Here is a 26,120-nt window from a genome sequence, read left to right as displayed (position 1 = left end):
TCTTGAATTTGTAGGGTATAAAAGAGTGAAGACCGTTTCACATTCTTTTACAGAAATTATTGTAAGGTAGGAAGCATGATAGAAAAGGCAGAAGCTTTGGGAAGACCTGGATTTAAGTACCTTGTGAGTAAAAACAGGAATTATAATACATAGCTTATAATACATATTTATTTTGAGGCATTAAATAGGATAATAACGATGAAGCATTAGGACCTCTCATATGAAAATGCTTGATGTTCAATTCATGTCAGATGTCTTTTTCCTTTCATTTTAGTGCCATAGAATAGCTGTGTGTTCGTAAGCTTAATTTCTTTGGATTTGAATTCTTTTTCTTCTACTCATAACCCTGTGATCTTGGGCGAGTTACTTTGTTTCTCTGAAGTCGTTTCCTGAATCTGTCACATAGATTCACAATAATATTGTTTGCAGGGTCATCATGAGAAATGGTGTGAATATCGGGTATGGCTCTTGGAACATATACTATTATTGATAAGTGGGAGGTAGGTAGTAACAGGAATACCATTAACTGGTGACGTTATTATTTTAAATGTTTTGGACTTCCCTGGTGGTCCAGTGGTTAAGACTCCATGCCTCCACACTTCCAATGCAGGGACATGGGTTTGATCCGTGGTTGGGAAACTAAGATCCCACATGCCACGTGGCGAGCCCAAACAAACCAAACCAAACCAAAACAAAACAAAAATATCTCTTAGAATTAATAAAACAGCTATGATTTATTGAAAAAGAAAAAAAAGTTTGGTCCGCCCCAGCTTTTTTTGGAAGAATCATTAACTATTGCTAGAACAGTGTTTCTAGAGAGCCTGTTATGTGGAGTTGCCTGTGTAAGAAGCAGCTAGGTCATAAGTTAAACTAACTTTTGGTTTGGGACTCCTATTTAAAATTAGGCTTTTGAAAAAATCCATGACATAATACCATGAAATGTGTTCTTAACTGGCAGCAATATAGCCATTTCGTAGTATTTTAGATCTGTTTACTGTAAAGGAGGACTGCACATATTTGGGGAGAGTGCATCCAGGGTTTACAAAGGTGAATATCACTATGTCATACAGCTTATGATTTTAAATTATATCATCTCAAGCCTTCCAAATTTGAAGAAAATCTATTTTTGGCTATTTTCACTTTTTGTGGTAATAGTTAAACAGGCAGGAATTTAATTGAATTGACTGGAATGGCAAGGAAAGTGCTGTGCGTAGCCAGGGCACCAGGTGGCACAGTGAGCTGTACGCAGGAGACATCTTATGGCCTAACCAGAGGATCTGCCTGGGAGATGGGATTCCATCAGATTCTGGGAGATTCCTTGTAAATGTGGAAGGATTGAATTCTTGAGCCAAGTAGCTGTCACCTGCAGTTACTCTCTTCAAATATATCCAGAGATCTCTTATTTCTGTGGCTTACATGATGTCCTGGTTACCCACCCACAAAATGTTAAATACATAGATTTACTGGCTTGGATGTTCAGTTGAGTCCAGGACATCTCTGTGCAGTCCAAGTCACTCCACTTGGCCCAAAGGCCACACCTCCCTATTCTTGTTCAATAGTTACGAACAGTGGGTTAGTATAGGTTTCAGCATACTAGGGCTTTGTTCCATATTCTGTTTGAAACTTAAAATTTTTTTTCTTTTGTATCTCAGAAAGAATTTCACAACAAATTTGTGTAGTTATGGACACAAAAGAAGATGAAGAACATGTAGGTCATCGTCTTGAAGAAATGCTAAAAAATGAATTAAATGTAAGTATTCAAAGATCCAGTTTGATAAAATACATTTGATTGCCACAGATTTTTATTGTACAAAGATGCTTTCCTTGAGAAGGCATAAAAGTACTTTCAAGCTAATTTTCTTATTTTGCTATAATGAAATCCTCTGTTTTGCCATCACTTTTGACTTGAAATACAATTCGTTCCCCTTCTCCACTCCTCTTCTGGATTTCCTCCCCACCTTCATTCTCCGAGTTCTATTTCTCCTTTAAAATTCAGCGTCAGTGTGACTTCTTTAGAAAGCCACCCCCCGCCCTGGTGCATATGAGCCCCTGCGTGAGGTTGACACTTGTCTTGAGAGCCACGGTGCCCAGCACATGCTAGATGCTTAACTAAAGTTTGCTGAATACATGAAGAAGAGAAAGAGATTAAGAAGAGAGAGGAAGAAAAGAGAGAAACAGATATGCAAAAGATAGGATAATTATGATATTGAAGAAGTGAATGGATGTTTCTTGCCCCCCCCCCTTTTTGAACTGATCAATGTCCAAGTCAACCTCATATTTAATATTAGGTTTAAGGAAATGCAAGAAGTAGCTGTGAGTGTGAGGAGGTGTATAGGAATTATTTACTACTTTTACCCCTAAGGACATCCATTATTTTTATGACAGTTTTGTGCTTTGAAATGTTTTGCTTGCCAAGCTGATTTTATTGTTTTAATCAGTTTCCTTGTTTTCATTAAAATGTGTAAGTGCCTGGGTTTATGATCAACATGTCATGGCTTTTTAACAACATACATAATTCTAGTTGAAAGCGAAAGGAAAAGGTTTATTTTAGTAAGCTAGTTCTATCATGATAGCACAGTCAGTAAAGACAACAGGCTCTGGTATCAGATTGCCAGTGCTCAGATGTCTGTTTTATTGCCTAATTTCCTTATCTTAAATTGAAAATGTTAATAACATCTGCACTGTAAAGGTGTTGGGACAACTGAACTTTAAAAATGTATTTCAATGTGCTTAGAAAAGCATCTGCCATACCGTAAGTTTTCAATGAATATGAGCTATAAGAGACTTAACAATGACATCTATTGTTAACATCTCAACTCATCAGGTGAGATGAAGGTGTGACAGTATTAAGTAGTAGATACTACGAGTTCCCAAATTTCAGTCCTGTATTAAATACATGAACTGTTAAATACATAGATTCCTGGAATGTGTAAATATTTAGTGAATCATCTGGGATAAGTTCTGGAATTTCAGTTTTTAACAAGCTCCCCGTGGTCGTTTTGATGGCAGTCAGCGCTAAATTCTACCAGTAGCATTTGGAGCAACAATCTAAAGCTGGAAAGAAATGGCAGCCACCTCAGCTGTCTCTTGGGTGTAAAGGTTATACTACAATCTTCTTTTCCAAGTTGCCTTTATTCGTAGACTTTCTGAGTATTCCTCTGTTGCTGGAATTTTTAGCACCTTGTTCTTTGCTTTCTATCTCAAATCCACCTGTTAAGAATCTGTTCCTAAGTTCTGTGCCCTAATTTCTCTGCTGCATCCTGCAAGATATTTAAGTGTAGATAACTTCCCATTGTCTGACCTCGTGAGGCAACGTTTTGCCTGAAAAATAGTCTTCTACTCTTGGATAATTTCGTTCATGCTTTATCCATTCCGTGCAGAAGCCAGTAAGATGGAACCCTGAAAGAGTGTTACTGGGACTTTGGCTATCAACCCTAGGTTTAGAGAGCTGGGTTCTACACTCTTGTTGAACACCCAACTGATGCGTCCTGTGTGACTCATTCCTTGGTCTTCCTAGTGTTAGATTCTACAAAGAGTCCTTTTTGTTACAATTATTATGATAGTCTCTTTTTGGTGCTGCTTTTCCTGTATATGTTTGGTAATTATTGATCTAAAACAAATAGACTGCCAGATATCTCTTCAGCAAAGATAGGTTTCTTCAGGATAAACAGACAATTGAAATTTGGGGTCTGCAACCATGACAAGCCACATGCAAGTCCCCGCATAGCAAGGGAAGGACACTTTTATAGAAGGAGCAAGGAAGTTGGGAGGGCTAGAGTACATAGATAGCCCATGGTTTCTATTTGCTGAGTCCTCGCCAGGAGAGAAGAGGACCGTTTCTTCTTGTTGGGCTCAGCTGTAGTTGCAGGGTGTGAGGGCTCCCCCTTCTGGTCTCCCAACTCTGTTTTAAGAGAGAAATTTGTTTATTCATTGTTTTGTGTGGTTTTTTCTAATTTTTATTAGAGTATAGTTGATTTACAATGTTGTGTTACTTTCTGCTGTACAGCAAAGCGAATCAGTTATACATATACATATATCCACTCTTTTTTAGGTTCTTTTCCCATATAGGCCATTACAGAGTATTGAGTAGAGTTCCCTGTGCTATACAATAGGTCCTTACTAGTTATCTATTTTATATATAGTAGTGTATATATGTCAATCCCAGTCTCCCAATTTATCCCTCCCCCGCTTTCCTCCTTGGTAACTATAAGTTTGTTTTCTGCATCTGTGACTCTATTTCTGTTTTGTAAATAAGTTCATTTGTACCATTTTTTAAGATTCCACATATAAGCGATATCATATGATATTTGTCTTTCTCTGTCTGACGTATTTCACTCAGTATGACAATCTTGAGGTCCATCCACGTCGCTGCAAATGGCATTATTTCATTCTTTTTTATGGCTGAGTAGTATTCCATTATATATGTATATACCACATCTTTTAATTTTTAATTATTTATTTATTTATTATTTATGGCTGTGTTGGGTCTTCGTTTCTGTGCGAGGGCTTTCTCTAGTTGTGGCAAGCGGGGGCCACTCTTCATCGCGGTGCACGGGCCTCTCACTGTCGCGGCCTCTCTTGTTGCGGAGCACAGGCTCCAGATGCGCAGGCTCAGTAATTGTGGCTCACGGGCCCAGCTGCTCCGTGGCATGTGGGATCTTCCCAGACCAGGGCTCGAACCCGTGTCCCCTGCATTGGCAGGCAGATTCTCAACCACTGCGCCACCAGGGAAGCCCTACCACATCTTTTTAATCCATTCATCTGTTGATGGACATTGAGGTTGCTTTTGTGTCCTGGCTGTTGTATGTAGTGCTGCAGTGATACATTGGGTCCATGTATGTTTTCAAATCATTGTTTAAATAATGATATGATGTGGAATTTAGGGATACACACAATGGTGTGTAACTGGCGCTCTGTGATTTTTTTTTTCAGTGCCTTCGCTTCTCAGGTCCTGTCCTTCTCATTTCCAGTGTCCGTTGTTTTCAGTGCACTTCGTCTACCTACCTGTTGGGCCCAGTCTGGATATAGCCATCATCTTAACTGTGCTGAAAAATAAATACTAAGGCTATTTCTTAACTTCTGACCACAATATTTTACCTTTCCTTATCTTATACTAAATTACTCTTACTGCACATATTTAAATTTTATAGGAAACTCTAATCCCACTGTCTTCTCTCTTTCAGCTACCTTTTGTTTCACACTTTACTTAGATACCATGATCCATCACTTCAGTGGATCATGGATCTCTTACCAATAACTTTAATTCCCTTGTCCTTCTATTAAACCCAGTTAGTAAAACCTCATTCATGTTATCAGTCTAACTTTTCACTTCTCTGAGCCTATATTCAGTCTTAACACTGCTGGAGAAAAGTATACAACAGTGTAGATTATTGTACTTTAAAAATACTGGTCTTCATTCTTCACTGGGCCCTGAATGTTGTAAAGCAAGCATACTGTGATTCCACTGTGAGCTCCCCATTCTCCTCAGTGGATATTTTAAACCTTTTCCTCTCTCCTTAAATGTCTAGCCCAGGTTTCTTAACCTTGGCACTATTGGCATTTTGGACTAGATATTGTGAGGGACTGTCCTGTGCCTTGGACACTGTTTAGCAGCATCCCAGTCTTCTACCCACTAGATGACAGTATTTTACCCCCTAGTTGTAGCAAACAAAATGTCTCCAGACATTGCTAAATGTTGCCTGGAGGGGGGACAAAATCATCCTCCGGTTGAGAACCACTGGTCTAACCCCACCATTTTTACCTCCACTCTTAAATATGGTCTTATCTCTAACTTCAGAGTATAGTTATATACTCCAATATGGGAACATTCCTATCTTCCAAGCACCAAACCTTTAAAGAATCTTGCATCTGTAGCCATCTTCTCACTGAGACTATTTCCTCTCTTGAGCTCTGGTTCTCTTCCCCCCTTCCCCCTCCCCCATTAACAGATACATGTTCCTTCCATTAAAACAAAAACAAAGTAACAGTTCTAAACCCAAGGTTACCCTGTAGCCAAACTTCTTTAAAATAATTTATCTTCTCATTCCTCAGTTCACTGCATTTTGACTTCTGCCCCAACCTTCCGTAGGAACTGCTCTCGGTGAAGTCCTCAGTGACCTTCCTATGGGAAATCCACAAGACATTTATCAGTCCTTACCTTATTTATTGCACCACTTGACTCTCTTGTCTGATACTATTTTTTTCTAGAAGGAGTCTCATCCAGTGGATTCTGTAACATCTTGTTTTTCTTTTATCCTTTTTCATTTTTGGCTGCTGCTTCTAAGTTTCTTTTGCAGGATTCGAGATTCTATTGATGATTTTTAGATTTTGTACATAGGTAATTGGACCTCTTTAAAAAAAAATTGCTGATGGCTTCACATATCCTTCATTTGCTAGGGACACAAAATATTCTCTAGCCCTGTGTTTAATTATTCATTTTCCTGCATTTCAGATCTGTATAGTCAGTCAGAGGTCCCTTAAATGTCGATGATGTCGATGATATTTCACATTCACAAATTCTTTTTCCAGCCAGTCCTTCTCCATCTGCTAAGGTTTCAGTCTCTGAAAATGCATATCATTTCCTCATTCTCTAAACCTCATATAAAGTTGGACTCATTCTCTGTCTCACTCCCAAAGCAAATCAAGTTCCAAAACATTTGAATTCTACCTCTCATTATCCTTCATACGTGTCCTTTTATCTTCATTGCCACTGTCCTAGGCACCCCAACTGTTGTCTGGATTATTGCAACAGCCTGTTAACTGACCTCCAGCCTTCAATCTTGCCCCTCTCAGATTTATTCTTTATGGGGCTGTTTGAATGATTGTTCTAAATTGTTTATCATGTTATTCCCCATTCAAATCTGTTTCTTGGTTTTCCACTGCTTCTAAATTAATATAAAAATTCCTTGCTATGTCCCATAAGATCTCTCACATGACTAATACTACTAATAAAAATAACAAAAACAACAATAATAACAGCCAACGATTTTCAGCACTTATTTTATGCTAGGTACCATAGCAAATGCTCTTAACAACCTTTTGAAATGGGTACTGTTAACGTTGTTTTTCCAGATGAAAGAACTGAGGCATAGAGGGGATGTTTAAATGGTTCTTGTTAACATTGTTGTGAAGGGGCAGAACAGGGACATGGAGAAGAACTTGGATTCATGTAACACCAAAATCTGTCTTCTTAACCGGCATCCTTGCCAAACAGCCCTGCACTCTCTAACTAACTGTGCACTCTTCAGGCCAGCTCTACTTTTTGCAGCTTCTCAAATGTGATAGTACTTTCTTACCTCCAGGGCCTTCACCCACGATGTCATTTTCCCCAGGGAGCTTTTCCTGTTTGTTTTTCCCCTGAGGTCTGGTTTATATACCCTTCTATTGTGTTTTGTGAGAGGCTATACAGCCCCATGTGAGGTCTTCGCAAAGCATGATGCAGTCTTGATAAAAGGGGGACATTTATTGAATGTTGAATAAATAAATAAATGAATGGATAAATGATCACAACTTCTTATTACTAAGTTGGACATTGTATTATATATTGTACTGTGCTTGCTGCATAACAAGTTACCCCCAAATTTAGTGACCTTAAGTAACAAACATCTACTGTCTCAGTTTCTGTGGGTTAAGAATCTAGGCACAGCTTAGCCAGGTTCCTTTGACTCAGGGTCTTTCATTTGATTACAGTCAAGCTGTCTGTCCTCTATAGGCTGTCCTCTACAGTCTAATCTGAAGACTTGATGTGGAAGTAGATTCTGCTCTCAAACTTATGTGGTTGTTGGCAGGTCTCAATCCCTTGCCATGTAGGCTTCTCCACAGGGCTGCCTCACCACATGGCACTCAGGATTGAAGGCCCAGTACTTTTGTAACCTAATCTTAGAAGTGACATTCCATCATTTCTTTCGTATTCGGTTCATTTGAAGCAAGTCTGTATGTCCAGCGTACACTCAAGAGGAGGGAATTATACAAGGGAATACTGTATTGTGAATACTGGGAAGTGTGGGTATCATTGGGGGGTGTGTTTTAGAGATTGATTATCACAAACTGTTACTATCTCAAAATAAATCTTCTAAGTTGTAAAAAGAAAACACCCACTAACATGGCCATCCAAGTTTCCTGTGGCATGTGAGGCAGTACTCTGTATAGACCTGAGTCTTCTCTGAACATCAGAAATTTGCTTTATTGTACCTAAAATTTCCTCATCAAGATCATCATCCATCTCAACTGTAATTCCCTAGTCAAATGAGCGGAGATACAGTCTATTTTATATGGATTCTAGGTCGTAGTAATTGAGTCTACCAGAAATTCTGTATAAAAAACTCCAGAGATGATCAGAAAATTCGGAATAGTTTTGGAATCAACAACGGACAAGAGGCGCTAACTACCCAAAACCAACAGCCTGAGGACATACTCTCACCAAGGGATGAATATCATCTCCTGAATTAAATGTCATTCTATCCAATATAAACCAACCAAGAAAAGAATTAATGACTAATTTGTTTAGATTTTTATGTTGATCAGTCCATAGTATAGCCGTAGGTAACCTGTTATATAATCTGATGAAACATACTGAGTATAACATGAATTTTAGAAGAAATGAGTCTAATGAAGGTAGAACTTGTAAAACGGAACTTTATGTGTCCTGTTAACTTACTCAGACAATCTTGGTTGACCTTCAGAGGAGATGTCATTCATTTCTGCTAAATCTGCCCTGGCTTCTAAATTTGCCTAAAAACTATTAAACCACACAAGGACTTATCAGGATGTTTTCTCTCGTAAACAGTCACAAGACTAACAATTATGGAGTGCCTTCCATTTGCCAGAGAGAATATTATGTACCTTAATCCTTTAAAATAAACCTATGACTTTCCCTCTCATTTTACAAACAGAAATAGGGAAACCTTATGGCTTAATACTTTGTCTAAGATTATATAACTAATTGAATGTAGGTGCTGCTTGATTCATTATGATTTCTACTACTGAATATTTTTCTAAGAAACGGTGAAATAAAAGAATTTTAAGTTTGACAGAAGGATTATATCTAAGGTCAGAAAGAAGTCTCCTTGTAAAAGAAATTACCAGTTTTCTATAATTTTCTCTCCCTTTATAAGGGCACATTTATCTTATGGCATTTTTCAGCCCATAACTTAGAGACAAACGCAAAATGCCACATATTCTAATATTTTTACCTCCAGAGCTTTCATCTCGTTTTGCAAAGGACATATAAAAAGGATGAAGTCACCACTATTAAAATCCAGGCACCTGTAGGGCAGATCTGTGTAGGTGTGGAGCTGCTCAGTGAACAACAGGAGGATTGTTTTATTGGCATGAAAAGAAAGGATGTTTCCTGATGAAACTAAAGGAAGAAATTGAGTATGCTTATTATAATTATCCATGCTAGATTTTGAGACATACTTTAGTGATGAACTGAATATCTCAACTCTAATGTAATGATACACGCCAAATACATGGAAGAGGTTGCTAAAAAGTGAAATAAGGAATTAACTGAGTAGAGACTTACTGCTCCCACCCTCCGTACACATGCAGATTTTACCCAGACTTAAATTTCAAGACTTCATTATCAGGCTTGTTAGATTCCTTCTTTGATTTCTTTAAGGAGGTCCAAGTATTTCACAGAACCTACCTACTTTGGAGATAGAGGTCTCTAGAAGATACTTCAGGGCAGTAGACAGTGATGGAAGAGACCTCGCCCCTTCTTCCCAACTGTCATTGAAAAATAATTCTTGCTATATACTGTGCTGAGAACAGTAAGGAATTTATAAGTAGGAAGATTGGTCTTCCATTAGTTACTTAATTCATGAATGTATTTACCAAATACTAAATGCCTATCAAGATCTAGTCACTGGATTTATGCAGTTGAACTAAGCAGGTATCGTTCCCTGTCCTCAAGGAGCATACTGTGCGTGCAGTTGGGGATAAAACAGTAAACAAACACACAAAAAATGTTTAATTACAAATTGTGATAACGATACTAAGGAAAAAGTAAACTGTCCTTATGTAAGGGAGCCCTGGAAAGTGATGTAAATTGAGAGTAGAGGGCAGTAAGTGAGCATCTCTTGGCAGATGTGGCATTTACTTAAGGCTAAACTGGTGTTCAGGAGTTAGCTATTTAAAGAGAAATACAGAAGGAACAGTGTGTGAAAGGTCCTTGAAGAGCTTCGTTCAGGGGCACTGAAATAAGACTTGTATGACTGGAGTGGAGGTGGGCTGGTGGGAGGTGAGGATAGAGACTGCGACGGGTCTAAATGCAGCCTCCTAGGCCTAAATGCAGCCTCGTAGGCTTTGTTAAGCATACTGTGACTACCACCACCTACGCTACTACTGTAACCACTACCATTGCTTACATTTGGTCCTACAAGCAAAATGAAGTGGTAGAAGACTTCAGCTGAAAATGTCACGATCCAATTTACATATATAAAAAGACCGTTGGCTGCTGCTGCTTAAAAGTAAAATTCTATGGAAAAAGACAGGTAGTATTTAATGTTTTTATACATCACAGTACCCCTAAGATCACAAGTGTCTTCAACCCAATTTTTGTTCCTATAATAAAAGAAAAGAAGCTCCTGAAGAATGCTGATCTATAATCTGGACAAACAGGGGCCATAGGGGCTTTTTGTGTGTTTTGCTTATCCACCCCTTCCTGTTTCCTGGAGCACATAATTTAATTATTGTTTTGTGTAACCACAAATGACAAGCAGGATATAACTGAAAATCATTTGTTTTCCTGGGTGAAAGGCATGCTTTAGTTTTGTTGAGGTTGTCTGTGGTACCTAGTTTATTTTTCCTAATGCCCTCAAGGTTTTGTCCAGAGTATGGATCTGTGCCTTTTTTTTTTTTTTAATAGACATAACTAAATTCAGTGTATGACATATTCATCAAGCAAAACATCCAAAATAGCAAATGAAGTAAGAAGAAAAGCAGAAATTAAAGAAATAGAACAAAGTCAGTCATCTCAGCATTGTAAGACCTGTTCAAATTAGGGTTATTTCATGCTTATTTTGGCACATAACATATTTTTAAATATTATGTTTAAAATACCGATTTTTCATTTTTTTGAAGCTGAACACTGTACAGTGTAATAGTGAAATAACACTGTGAACAATGTTTCTTGGGCCTCTGACTCTGAACAATGCCAACAGAATTAATTCATTTAGAGTATGCGGTTTTGGTGTATGTACAAGACTACATAAATTAGCTGAAGACCATCCAATAAAATCCATTTAGTTTGTTTGGGATGTTAGCCAGATTTCCTGATCAGTTTTCCAGAGGTAAAAATGTCCAAAATCACTGGACCACCTAGTTGCTTGGGATGGTATTAATTATGTTCATGCTCTATTTAATAAAATTAACAGTTTATAATTATAATTGGTTGTCAGAGTTTTAGAATTTGGTTATTAATGAGGGAATAAGGATAATCCTCCCTAAATGCCACTTTCTCTACTTTTTCTTTGTATACTTAACATGTATTCACCTTTTGTATCTGTGTGTATTTTTGAAACATAGGGACGTATTGAAATATTACTCTTTCTAAAGGAACCAGATGGTTAATTTGTAAAAATGGTAATCCTTGTCCGCTTAGGAATGAGGTCACTGCACACAAGTTCTAGTTACGTTATGCTAAGTTAAAAACAAATAAGCCCAAAGAATAGCCAACATCTAGCTTTGGGGATATATTTGTAAAAGTCAGGTCTTCTCTTGTAATTCAAGAAATTGATTTTACACACATGGTAAATATGTTTAGAGGGAAAATTTTTATGAGAAGCTGACAAAAATTGCTCTTTGGCATGTAGATTATAGTTTCCAACCTCCAACAGTTGATTTTCATTAATATGTATACACTAATTTTCTTATGTTATTTAAATTGAGATAAAGTTTCAAAACTTATTCACTGATGTCATCTCATTTTATTGATTTCTTTTTGGTTCTGAATAGAGGACATGTAATGTTTTTAAAATAATAATTTTATGCTTATTAATGTTTCCCTAATAATTGAGTTTGGTGATACATTTCAACTATTTGCATGTGGTATGACTATACTTAGTAACACCATAAAGTAGATTATTCTTCTGTTCTGGTGGCTTTAAGTAATGGCTTTAATAATGGCTCCAAGGTTTTTGCTGTTTTAGGGAAACTAAACCAAATATACCCCATGAACTTATGGTCAGAATAAATTATCCATGGTCTCTTGGTACCTGAGAACTTGTTTTCAAAGCCTTATAGTACTTGTCTCCTTAGGTTAAATATCTCCTCTCTTTCTCCTCATATCTTCAATGACTGTTCGCTGCATGTGAGTCAGAGTCTATACATTTTGACCCATTATTTCAGACCTCTCACAGTTGGTGCTGAACCTTTCACTCACAATGTCAACTCTCTTGTGGCCCAGCATATTGTCTTGCTCATGCTTTGAAATTTTGTAGTTTTCTCTCACTCTTTTTCACTCAGTGTTCTGCTTGATTGCATGCCATCCTTGTCAGTTCTGTTTAATACTTGATTTAATATTACTCTTTCCATGAAGTTGTTCCCATTTTTTCTGGTTCTTGGACTTTCTAAACTACTTACCAACAGTGGTGTCATTCTGCATATGCTACTTTTTATTGTTATTCTTTTGCCTGTCTCTTTCACCATCTCTTTTATCACTGATCTCTTGCACAGTGCTGTGTATATGGGGGAGCCAGACAAATAGTTGTGGTTAGTGGTGGTAGAATGATGAACAAGCAAGCTTCTGGAATACCCCTCCACCTGGACATCAGCCAAATGTGTTTCTGGAGATAAAGAGGTAGCTGCTGGGCGTCCATCAATCATGTGAACAGTTGAGAAGAGTTTAAAACACAGAGTACACCCAAGAAGTTATAATTGATTTCCCAACCAGAAGAAAACTGATGTTACAAATGGAGGGAAAAGAATAGCAAATAAAAGATGTTGATGAGATGAACTGGAGTTAGCTATGGTGATAAAGTTGGTGGCCAGAAGCCTTCTGTTAGGAAAGGGGGAGAGAGAGAGAGAGTGATGGGGAACTGAGCTCTGCTGAGGGGGAATTGCAGTGGCGTGAAGAAACAGGTCCATAAGCAACATTTTAAGGTTTATTCTTTAGGATCTGTAATAAGATTCTATATCAGGATATGAATCTACCTTTCTGTATCATCTAGAAACATACTGCTTTAAAAATATCCTGAGGTAGATAATTGTTCACATACTTCAGAAATAAGTCACATGATCATGTTTTTGTTATTTTTGCTCAAAATATAATTTATCCTTAACATTTAAAAAACGTTTTGGGCCTATGGGCTAAATGTATATTCAGTAGGTTACTATTATGTAACTCATAATGGAAAGTTGTATGAGATGGAAATCTTATTTTATATATACAGTAATTATATTTTTCACTCAAGAGGAAAATACATTAATAAAAATCACTATGTAGGGTCTGAACAATTATATTGGCAGTATTTGGATTGTACAAGTGTTAGGGTGGTATTAAATATTCCTTAAAAGTTGGGAATTCCCTGCGGTCCCATGGTTAGGACTCTGAGCTCTCACTGCTGAGGGCCCGGGTTTGATCCCTGGTCGGGGAACTAAAATCCCATAAGCCGCACAGCATGGCCAAAAAAAGAAAAAAGAAAAAAAAGTTAATCAGTGCATTGTTTCTTTGTGGTTACATATGAAGAAACTCTTCACTAAGCTACTCATGCATGTTTATAGCTGATTTTAGTTTTCTTCTTTTTTTATTTCCTATCTAATTTAAAATTGGAGGCAGTGTTAAAAACTTGGTAGCAGACAGAGTTCGAGCTGAGAATATATTTTGTTCTATTTGTTTTTAATTTTTATTGGGAGTATAGTCGATTTACAATGTTGTGTTAGTTTCAGGTGTACAGCAAAGTGAAGCAGTTACACATATACATATATCCACTCTTTTTTAGATTCTTTTCTCATATAGGCCATTACAGAGTACTGAGTAGAGTTCCCTGGTCTATACAGTAGGTCCTTATTAGTTATCTATTGTATTTATAGTACTGTGTATATGTCAATCCCAATCTCCCAATTTATCCCTCCCCCCTCTTCCCCCCCTGGTAACCATAAATTTGTTTTCTATATCTGTAACTCTATTTCTGTTTTGTAAATAAGTTCATTTGTATTATTTTTTTAGATTCCACATGTAAGCGATATCATATAGACCTCATCTAGCCATTTTGAACACACTTGTCATATTTATGGTATGTTATTTGAAAATTATATTGAAACACTTGTCTGATAAAATGCAATTTTAGTATTCCCCTTGTTAAAAAATGACTCTACTAAAGCCTTTAAGTTGTTAAAATGTTACTGCTTTTGGCGTCAGCTACTGATTTCTGAATAAATGCTGCAGACCAAAAACCATAACTCTCCATTTAGCCCAGGATTTTGCAGTTGCTATGTTATTAGCATTTTGGGACAGATAACTCTTTGTTCTGGAGGCTGACCTGCGTGTGCATTATAGAATATTTAATAGCATCCCTGTCCTCTACCAACTCGGCGCTGGTAGTACTTCCCTCTCCCACTTCTGACAACCGAAAATGTCTCCTGATATGGCTGAATTTCCTCTTAGGACAAAGTTTCCCACAGTTAAGAACTGCTAATGTAAACTTTTGTTTCATGCACACTCACATTTTACAATGACTTGGGGATAAAGCTGTGTGTGTGTGTGTGTATACACATGTATATATACATATATATTTGTATATGTGTATGTATATACAATTGTAATTTCTAATGAATGCATAGCTAAATGTAATAGACTATTATCTTTAGACTATTTAAATCATTTATAAAACTAATTGGAAACAGTATTTGGTGTGGATTCTAATTAGTGATTTCAAATTAATGACATTTTGATTAGAACATAACTTGTACATACTTTATTAGTGCATATTTATATGGAAACTAGGCTCTCCTGATACTTCTGTATATATCTGGGCAGTGTCTGTATTACTTAGAAAAGTTAAAATTTTGTAAGTGTAAATTAGATTATGCTGTAAGTTTGGGAAGAATTTGAGGGAAAATACAGTTGAAGTAATAAATTCTTTAATTTTAGTCACTTAGCTTGCCATACTGATATATTTAATAAAAGATATAGGTAACTTATTTTAGATGATACAGAAAGGCAGTACCTTCAGTAGAATCAAGGTTAAAGTTACCTTCTGATTGTTAGTTGGGCACATTTCTCAGTAAATATATCTACTGAAAATCAGAGAGGACTTTTATATTATCTAACTGCTTGCTGCTTCAAAGTGTGATCCATGGACCAACTATAGCAACATTACCTGGTTGCTTGTTAGAAATGCAGATTCTACTTATTGTGGCATTTTACACTACCACCAAGAATTAGAGTCAATTTCACACCCAAACAGAATTTGTTGTTGTCAGTTTTATAATTTTAGCCATTTTTGTGGATGTATAATAGAACCATACTGTGTATTTGATTTGAAAAGATATCTGTGATGACTTTTTCATGTATTTAATGATTAAGTATCTGTTCCATTTTTTAAATAAAATTTTAAATTGGAAAAAAAATGCAGATTCTTAGACCCGCTCCACATCTAATGGAATCAAAATCTATATTTTTAACGAGATTCCCAGAGATTCTTATGCGTATTGAAATTGGAGAAACACAGGTCTTAACTTTATTTCATCTTCCCAGTATGATCTCCTTAAGGAAAGAAACTGTCTAGTCTATTGCTATGGTCTCAATGTGCTATCTAGTGTCTGGCCCAGAGCCCTCAATAGATAACTTATTGGTTGAATGAATGAAACTCTAATTTACGCTAATCCAATGAATAGTAGGGTACCCTACTCTATGTGACTTTTTAAAAATTTTTAATTAAGACAGATAAGATTTGTTTACGTCAGCTTGCCAGTTCTCAGCTTGCAAATGTCTTATGCATTACTAAGAAACGTAAAGTGGTCATATTACCATACATGCCTTTTTAACATATCATCCTTTATCATTTACAAAATGGATAGTATTTACAAAATATGCCTGCCAAACATGATTTATGTGAGCTAATGCCAGTCACTTCTCATTTACTACAAAATTGCCCATTAGTCATATATAGTATAACGTTCTATAGTAAACCTGAGTGGAAAGATAAGCTTGAGCAGATTTGGTAGCTTTGCCTTTTGCCTAGACACTTTCTAGCTTTGGATGTATAATCTGTATGATAAAATGGGAGCCTAGAATTCTTTGTGACAGTGTTCTGGTTTGTTAAGATTAGGACTTGTATTTTCCATTCCACAATTCTTGTGGTTTTGCATCAGGAAAGTAACTGGCCTTCAAAGGGAATTTTAACAGTGAGACAGAGGGACATATAAAGGAGAACTTTCATTCAGGTTGTACTATCACAATAATTACTTCTGTAACCATCACCTGCTTGGCGTATATTGAATGCAGTGGTTCAGAAGCCCTTGACTCTTCCAGGATCAAATCTGAGGACCTGAATTGGAGGACCTACCTTAGATATTCTCTTCCCTGTCTAGAACCCAGAGAAATGATCTGAGTTAGGGGATTGTCTGTGGTGGCAATTAGACTTTTTAGCACTCAAATGACTTCCTCCAGATGAGGTGTTTCTCCTGAGTTGACCTTGGGACCTGTAGTGTCACTGCCCTCTGAGTAAAGTCTTGTGACTTCCATGATGTAGTACTAGTTACCTGGAGTAAACTGACACCCTGTGTACTTGAGAGGTTAACTGTTGAGAGTCCCACAGACCTTAGTCTGGGTACTACCCCTCACTGGCAGTACGGTCTCAGACAGATTCTTTAAACTTCTGTGCTTACCTTCCTTATCCGTAACATGAGGATAATGATAATATATGCAGAGGTATGTTACGTGGTTTCAGTAAGATAATTGTTTAACGTATTTAGCACAGATTCTGACGAATAGTAAAACGTCAATAAATGTAAGATTTAAAATGTAAAGGGATAATGGAGATGTGGTGATGTGTGAAAGGGTCATTTAAAAGTGGAAGTTAAGTGAGAAGCGAGTGGAATAATAGCAAACATTTAATGTACGCTATATGGAAAGATGGTCATTAGTGTTTCACATAAATTCAAGAAAACAAAGATGAATGACATGACAGGACTCACACTAGAATCGGGTCTTTCTAGAACAATGATTATTGGGGAAAGTCCAATCCATGGACTCAGGAACAGAGGCAGTGTTCACTGCATTATAAGACTCTAATCTTTGTGCAGTGTGGCTTTTAAGCTACCTAATTAAGGGAGAACCAGCCCTTTCCCTGGTGTGATAAGGGCCCGTGATCTAACACCGTTGCAGCATGGCAGAACCTTGGTTCTCGTGCTACTCTGCCTGCCTGATAGGATTGAAACACTATCAAGACTTTGGTATGTCTGACAGGCTAGGATCTGAGTCTTGTGGTGGCAGCTTGGGAAGTAGAAGGCCACTGGTATGATCCACCAGCTTAGTGTTCATAGTTGGAGGTCCATAGTTGATATAGCATGGCAGAGTGGTAACCTGATTTACTTACCACCTCAAATGTCTACCGGCATTCATTGTTTTAAAGCTGTAGCTTTTTTCTCTGAAGCTTTCCAGGAGACCAGCCAATAGGGAAGAAGTTTTGGAAAATTTAATCCTTAACTCTCACATATTAATTTAACTGATCTATCAATTCTGATGAGTAAACGGAGCCATGGTGCTTAAGTAATTTGCCCAAAGTTGTACAGCAAATTTGTTGCAGAGCTAGATTCAAACACCCAGGGATCTTGGCTCCAGGTGCCATGTTCTTAACTGCAAGAAAGAGCTTTAGAGCTGTCTAAAAAATAATAGAGTAAATGTTCAATGCTAGATGGACAAAACCTCCACAGAAGTCTAAAAATAACCATGAAGTAAATGTTAATTGGCAACTCAGAATTTGGAAATAGTACTTCTTAAAGGAGTGTCTCAGGTAAAGACTGCTGAAAAGCAGGATGGAGAGGCTCTGGGCTGTTACCCTGTGACTGAAGGTCCAGACACAGCACCCACACGTCAGAGGTGACTCCATTGATAAAGACAGTGACTGATGAATTGATGGCCCAGACTCAGCATTCTGTTGGCATCAGTCATAGCTACGTAAGGTTCTCTGGATTTGCAGTATAGAAGTACTTTCCGCCCCAGCTTTATTGAGGTATAATTGACCAATAAAAGTTGCATGTATTTAATGTATATAGCGTGATGTTTTGACATACACTTTTAAATGATCACCATAATCAAGCTAATAGATCCATCACCTCACATAATTACCATTTTCTTTTTTGGGGGTGTGGGTGAGAACACTTAAGATTTACCCTCTTAAGTATATTTCAGTTATACAATATACTATTGTTAATTACAGCCACCGTGCTACGCATTAAATCCCTAAAAACGTATTCATCTTGCATAACTGAAACTTTGCCCTTGGACCAGCATCTCCCCATTTCCCCTACCCTCTGGCAGCCACAAGACTTTTAATTGTTAATGTGTTGTCTACAGAGTGAAAAGTGCATCTCTCTCTGATTCCCTTGTATATACCCACATTAGTGCCCTTGTTTGAATGGGAAGGAGGTGGGAAATTGATGGATTCAGATTAAGAAATGATCCAGCCAACATGTTCTGTAAAAAGAGTGCTGGCTTTCAGAAACACGTTTTTGAACCTCTGACTCATGGGACTGGAAACCAATGCCTTTCAGCCTTAGTTAAGCCTTAACTCTTCTTGAAACGGAAAACGTTTTTTGGCAACGCAGCTTCCTTCCTAATATCCCTACTTTAAATAGTACTTTGAATATGCAGATGTTTGCATTTTGTTAGTAGTAAATATTTTGTAAATTCTTATTTTTTTATGATGTAAGGAAAGTATTTTATGGTGGGGGGTTTTTTTTGGACATACTTTTTAAATTTTACTAAACACGTTGGAAGGTTGTTTTAAATTTTGTTTAAATGTTTTCCGAACCAAAATATTTACAGAACAAGGAGTTCTAGCCAGCAGATTGTTCCATTTGTTGTGTTTGAGTGCGGAAACATTAGGAATGATAGCTTAAGATGATGCCATAGAACTTTTTCATAAACAACCTAATAGCATTGTCTAAGGTGGTCTTTGTTTGTTAAAGGTGTCAAAGTCTCCTTTGCTATATTTAGGTAGAATCTAAGTTTCTTTGCTCAAGCATGGAAAATATAGTTTGTTTTCTGTTTGGGAGGAAAGCAGTATGACCAAATAAAAGAGTTAAATTTCACTGGAAACAATTATTAAGAGTCTCAATTGCAAGATGGAAAAAAATGTAGTTTGGTTTTCATATTTTTTTCAAAGGGGGTAAAAAAATGAAGGTTGGGGAAAAGTCAGAAAATCCCTCAATTCTCGGTGGTATCTCAGCAGAGGCAGGGGAAACTATCAGTGCCTACCATTTTAAAACTCTTCAGCTTGTAAAAATAATAATTAGTAAGCTCTATAATTTATACTGAAAGTCACAGAACACACAAATCTGATTTTAAAAATCTGGAAGAAACCTCAAGGCTCTCTCTGTCCCTCAAAATATTCTCACACCTTTTGGTTCTGTAGAATAACTCAGTAAAAATCGGAATTCAAGAAGGTTAAAAATTCAAAAGACAGCATTGCAAGAGATTAATAGAGTGACTGATAATTGTGGAAACAATTAGAGCCACACTGTTATAGAAATAATTAGTACATTAGACATAGAATATAGCAAAGGTCAGGTCAGGTTATTAACATAGAGGGAAACTTGGGATAATCACAGTGTATTCCAAGTAAAAACTAAATGATAAATAAGAGAATAGGTGTGAATGATAATAAAGGCATCCAACATATGGATCATGTTTATATGTCAAGTAGACAAACCAAGATGTTATTCTGAAAGTTAGAAGAAAATTTCCTTGAAATGACTAACTAGTTCTGTAAGATGTAGAGGGCATATTTTCAAGAAGAATTGAGGAACAGCAACTGACAATTAAATATGGTCTGATTCTAATTAAGATTTAGAAACTCCTCATAAAGAATTCTTCAGGTAGGTACCTAGGAGCAAAAAACAAAAACAAAACTTACAAAAAGGAGGATACTCTGCCTGACCTCGTGTACCTCCACAATACTTACTATCCAAATACATACAGTGAAGCGTTGTCTATAAACTTTGGAGGGAATCAAAGGGGAATCCGAGAATACTACCACCAGCCAAATTGTCATTTAGTTAGAAAGACAACAGGAAAAAAATTCATATGTAACTTCTATGACTACTTCCTGGTTGGAACTACTTGATGTTGAAATCTACCCCCAAAAAATGGTGAATAGAGAGTGAGTAGATGACACATGGACTTTAAAAAGCATCCGGACAATGCTTTGAAACAGTGTTTGGAGACAGTGGTACAGAGACTGCAAATCTCTGAGGGAAAGTGTGAACTAAACTTTTATTCCCAGATAAGCTATTCTTCCAACTAATCGAAGGAAGAACTCTAGGAATATAAAAATGTTGAGGTTTTTATTAAAAAACAACCAAAGCCTACTTGCAGCTGAAGTTCATCAAATAAAGAAGTGAATTAAAATGAATTTATAAAAGGAGAGGTTTTTATTTAAAACAGTTGTTCTTTTTTTTTTTTTTTTTTAAATGAGTTTCAACATATATCTTTAGCACTGACAGTTGCCTTTCCCAGTCTGCTGCTGCTTAAGAAATCCCTAATTTTTTTTTTTTTTTAAGTTTTTTTATTTTTATTTATTTATTTATTTATTTATGGCTGTGTTGGGTCTTCGTTTCTGTGCGAGGGCTTTCTCCAGTTGCGGCAAGTGGGGGCCACTCTTCATCACGGTGGGCGGGCCTCTCATCATCGCGGCCTCTCTTGTTGCGGAGCACAGGCTCCAGACGCGCAGGCTCAGCAATTGTGGCTCACGGGCCCAGCCGCTCCGCGGCACGTGGGATCTTCCCAGACCAGGGCTCGAACCCGTGTCCCCTGCATTGGCAGGCAGATTCTCAACCACTGCGCCACCAGGGAAGCCCCTAAAACAGTTGTCTTGAGCATAGATAAATTATGTCTAAATTGTGTGAATTATGGCTATAGAATAGTCTGTGAATCTAATAAACCTTGTCAGGGTAGAAAAGTACAAGTGACCACAATAGTGGGTAGAAGAGTTACAAAGTGCTATTTCTTTCTCTCTCATAGCAGGAAATCAATTAGTACTGACTTACAAATGAAGTGTGTTGCCATTGAAAAGTCCAGTGTCTTAATCCTGTTCACGATATTTTACTTAACATTTAGGAAAAGCTCCCTGGAGGTGAAGAATAATCTGAAGTATAGCAGCACCTTCAGTTTTACTGTATTTAAGGGCTTTTTTTTTTTTTTTTTTGCTAATATTAAATAATTTTTAAATGACATGCATATGATTCCATTTTCATAAAATGTGCTAATGCTTTTTGTTCCTTCATCGTTTTGTCCTACCAGCTTACTGCATATATTATTAATAGAGGATTGTTGAAACGATACTTACCTGATGTTCAGGGTAATTATTTCTAGGTAGTGTTATTTTTGGATGAGTTTTTTTTACCTTTTTAAAAAACTTCCACATAGTTGATTTTAAGAACATATACTTTTTTTTTATTTTCTTGAAACAAGACTGTGCTAAGTTTCAAAAACCTATTTGTCAAGCATTTGCTACTGGTTAAAAACATGTTTCTGTCCTCAGAGACCCCATGCCCTAAGAGTATGGGGTCCTCAAGAATTTTATCAGTTTTAATACTTGAAAAGCTAAATTGGAATATCCCTCATGTTCTCATCCTAGACCTTATTTATGTACCTCCAAAAGGAAAAAAAAAATTAATTAATTAATTTATTTATTTATTTTTGACTGTGTTGGGTCTTTGTTGCTGCACGGGGCTTTCTCTAGTTGTGGTAGCGGGGGCTACTCTTCCTTGCGGTGCACGGGCTTCTCATTGCGGTGGCTTCTCTTTGTTGTGGGGCACGGTCTCTAGGCACACGGGCTGCCGTAGTTGTGGCACTTAGGCTCAGTAGTTGTGGCTCGAGGGCTCTAGAGCACAGGCTCAGTAGTTGTGCTGCACGGGCTTAGTTGCTCCACAGCATGTGGGATCTTCCTGGACCAGGGCTTGAACCCATGTCCCCTGCGTTAGAAGGCGGATTCTTAACCACTGCCCAGGGAAGTCCCCAAAAGGAAATTTTTTTTTTAAAGGGATTTTTTTTTTTTTAATTTTATTTATTTATTTATTTATGGCTGTCTTGGGTCTTCGTTTCTGTGCGAGGGCTTTCTCCATTTGTGGCAAGTGGGGGCCACTCTTCATCACAGTGCGCAGGCCTCTCACTATCGCGGCCTCTCTTGTCGCGGAGCACAGGCTCCAGACGCGCAGGCTCAGTGACTGTGGCTCACGGGCCCAGCTGCTCCGTGGCATGTGGGATCTTCCCAGACCAGGGCTCGAACCGGTGTCCCCTGCATTGGCAGGCGGATTCTTAACCACTGCGCCACCAGGGAAGCCCCTAGGAAATTTTTTAAAGTAAGTCTTTTTTTTGAGTTCAGAATTCACTCACACTTGTTAAAGTTGAGATATGTGGTTGCCTTATTTCATATCTGTCAAGTCAGAAACTAGGCAGGATTTGAGGATTATACCCAATTTTTATGCAAACACTCATGCCAGTATTGTAAATATCGGTAAAAGACATGAAACTCCAGGGTCAGAGGAAAGACTTTGTTATAACAGTAGCAGTAAGGAGGATAGCAGTGCAGCACTGATTTTCTGAATTGCAGTTCCCCGGGAGAAATGCAATTAGGGCTGGGTGTTGCTAGGCAGTGGAATGCATTAAAGAAGAATCTGGCTATCGGGAAGCACTGCCCTTATACAGGGACTGCTGGCAAACCAGCCCATCCTCCTCTTAACAAGAGAGACATTGTCTTTATTACTCTAGAATGCCAAGCAGATTGCTCTATGGAGAGAGATGTCTCTATCTTTACTTTCTAGGACGTAAGCACATTTGCTCCAAGAAGAGAGATGCCTATTTTTGCAAGTCTGCCTGCTATGTCAACATCGTTGAAGAGCCAATTTGGAGTATATTAGCTATTCATGCCTTTTAAAATGTTTGGATACATGAGAAACCCCTGAAAAATAATCTCCCTGTAGTGTCTAGAAGATGAGACTCTTTGAGCAAACTCACTGTTGCACAGCAGAAGCTGATTTATTTCACTATTGATACATGGCTGATGACTATGGAAGTTTTTTGTTTTTTTTTGAATAATGTTCCCTCTGAAATTTGTACTCAAAAACTTTAAACCAAAGTAAAATTCTTGAAATTCATGAGCCAAGTGATTTCTATAGCGTAGCTAAGACCTCAAAACCTTTACCTCTCTTTCTCAAATATATTGTCAAAATTAGGTGGAATTAAGCTGAATTCTTCTGAAGAGGCAGTTCTTAGAGAGGATCTTCTTAGAGATACAGTTTCATGTTTTACTATGGAACAAGCATTGTATTTTAGATATATAACTAAAGCTTTCTAAATGTAATGCCAGTATTAACCACGAAAATGTGACTTCGTACAGAGTTATAGCAGAGATATCATTATAACAGAGCCCTTGTTTAGTAGTTTTTTGTTCATATTGCTATAATAGAAAAAATAGAGAATAATTAGAGCATTGAACTATATGGAAGAAAAATTTTATTAGGAAAGTTTTTATAGTATATGTACTATTTTCTATCTAGTCTGGGACTACCTCTAGTAATAATCTTCTCTTATTATTGTTGCCCTAGTTTAAGTCTTATTCTCTATCATATATAATAATTTCTTTTTTAAAAATTATTTTTATTTTTTATTGAGGTATAGTTGACATATTAGTTTTAGGTGTATGACATTGTGATTCAACATTTATATACCTTATGAATTGATCACCTAGATAAGTCTAGTAACCATCTGTCACCATACAAAATTACCACAATATTATTGACTAGATTCCCTTTGTTGTACATTCCATTCCATGACTTATTTTGTAACTGGAAGTTTGTACTACTTTATGTTCTTCACCTGTTTTGCCCATACCCTTACCTCCCCCATCCCCACCCCTCTGGCAACCACCAGCTTGTTCTCCCTTATCTATGAGTCTGTTTATGTTTTATTTTGTTCGTTCATTTGTTTTGTTTTTTAGATTCCACGTATAAGTGTATTTCTCTATCTGACTTATTTCATTTAGCATAATACCCTCTGGAATATCATGGATGTTCCATCCATGTTGTCGCAAATGACAAGATTTTATTCTTTTTTATGGCTGAGTGTATTCCACTGTGTATGCATACATACATATGTATGTATATATATATATAAAATACACACACACACCTCCACATCTTCAAGCATTCATCTATCAACAGGCACTTCCATATCTTGGCTGCTACATTGAACACAGTGGTGCTTATATCTTTTTGACTTAGTGTTTTCATTTTCTTTGGGTAAATACCCAAGAGTGGAATTGCTGGTTAGTATAGTAGTTATATTTTTTAATTTTTTGAGGAACCTCGATACCGTTTTCCATAGTGGCTGCACCAGTTTACATTCCCACAACAGTGCACTAGGGTTCCTTTTTCTCCACACTCTCTCCAACATTTGCTATTTGTGGTCCTTTTGATGATAGCCATTCTGACAAGTATGATGTGATCTCTCACTGTGATTTTGATTTGCATTTCTCTGATGATTAGTGATGTTGAGCATCTTTCCATGTGCCTGCTGGCCTTCTTTATGTCTTCTTTTGGAGAAATGTCTGTTCAGGACTTCTGTCCATTTTTTGATTGGGTTGTGTGTTTGTTTTGATATTCAGTTGTATGAGCTGTTTATGTATTTTGGATATTAACCCTTTTTGGATCATATCATTTGCAAATACTCCCATTCAGTAGGTTGTATCTTTGTTTTATCAATGATTTCCTTTGATATTCAAAATCTTGTAAGTTTAATGAAGTCTCATTTGTTTATTTTTGCTTTTGTTTCTTTTGCCTTAGGGGACAGATCCAAAAAAATTTGCTATGATTTATGTCAAAGAGTGTTCTGCCTATGTTTTATTCTAGGAGTTTTATGGTTTCCAGTCTTTCATTTAAGTCTTTAATCTATCTTGAGTATATTTTTGTATGTGGTATAAGAAAGTGGTCCAGTTTTATTCTTTTGAATGTAACTGTCCTGTTTTTACAAAACTATTTATTGAGGAGACTTTCTTTCCACACTATGTATTATTGGCTTCTTTGTCATAAATTAATTAACCAGATATGGGTGGGTTTATTTCTGGGCCCTCTTCTCTGTTCCATTGATCTATATGTCTGCTTTTGTGCCAGTACCATACAGTTTTGATTAATATAGCTTTGTAGTATAGTTTGAAATCAGGGCGCATGATACCTCCAGCTTTGTTGTTCTTTCTCAAGATTGCTTTGGCTATTTGGGGTCCTTTGTTATTCCATAGGTACTTTAGAATTATTTGTATTAGTTCTACGATAAATGCCATTGGTATTTTGATAGGGACTGTACTGAATCTGTAGACTGCTTTGTGTAGTATCATCATTTTAACAAAAATTTTTTTTCCAGTCCATGAACACAGTATGTCTTTTCACTTAATTGTGTCATCTTTAATTTCTTTCATCAATGTTTTATAGTTTTCAGAGTATAAGTCTTTAACCTCCTTGGTTAAATTTATTACTAGGTATTTTATTCTTTTTGATGCAATTATAAATAGAATTGCCTTCTTAATTTCACTTTCTGATAGTTTATTATTAGTGTACAGAACTGCAACAGATTTCTACATATTTTGTATTCTACAATTTTACTGAATTCATTTATTCTAATAGGCTTTTGGTGGAGTCTAGGGTTTTCTATACATAGTGTCATATCATCTGCAAATAGTGACAGTTTTATTTTTTCTCTTCCAGTTTGTATGGTTTTTATGTCTTATTCTGGTGTGATTGCTGTGGCTGGGACTTGCCATACTATGTTGAATAAAAGTGATGGTGGGCATCCTTGTCTTTTGCCTGATCTGAAAGGAAAATCTTTCAGCTATTCACCATTGAGTATGATGTTAGCTGTGGGTTTGTCATGTATGACCTTTTTTATGTTAAAGTATGTTCCC

The 26,120-nt window shown here is 37.0% G+C and overlaps 1 protein-coding gene across 4 annotated transcripts in view; it reads left to right on the top strand.

The window, feature by feature from the left end:
- CRPPA (CDP-L-ribitol pyrophosphorylase A) overlaps nt 1-26,120 on the top strand; it is a 391,837-nt gene that overhangs the window by 143,048 nt on the left and 222,669 nt on the right. For all 4 annotated transcript variants that reach the window (XM_036863587.1, XM_036863588.1, XM_036863589.1 and 1 more), the window contains exon 6: nt 1,653-1,750. In XM_036863587.1, the coding sequence (XP_036719482.1) occupies nt 1,653-1,750 (98 nt within the window). The remainder of the gene's footprint in view (nt 1-1,652; nt 1,751-26,120) is intronic.

The sequence above is a fragment of the Balaenoptera musculus genome, chromosome 9 (genome assembly GCF_009873245.2).
Source record: "Balaenoptera musculus isolate JJ_BM4_2016_0621 chromosome 9, mBalMus1.pri.v3, whole genome shotgun sequence".
In the NCBI taxonomy this organism is placed as follows: Eukaryota; Metazoa; Chordata; class Mammalia; order Artiodactyla; family Balaenopteridae; genus Balaenoptera; species Balaenoptera musculus.
The sequence above is the reverse complement of the archived record's forward strand: the minus strand, read 5'-3'. Positions and strand labels throughout refer to the sequence as shown.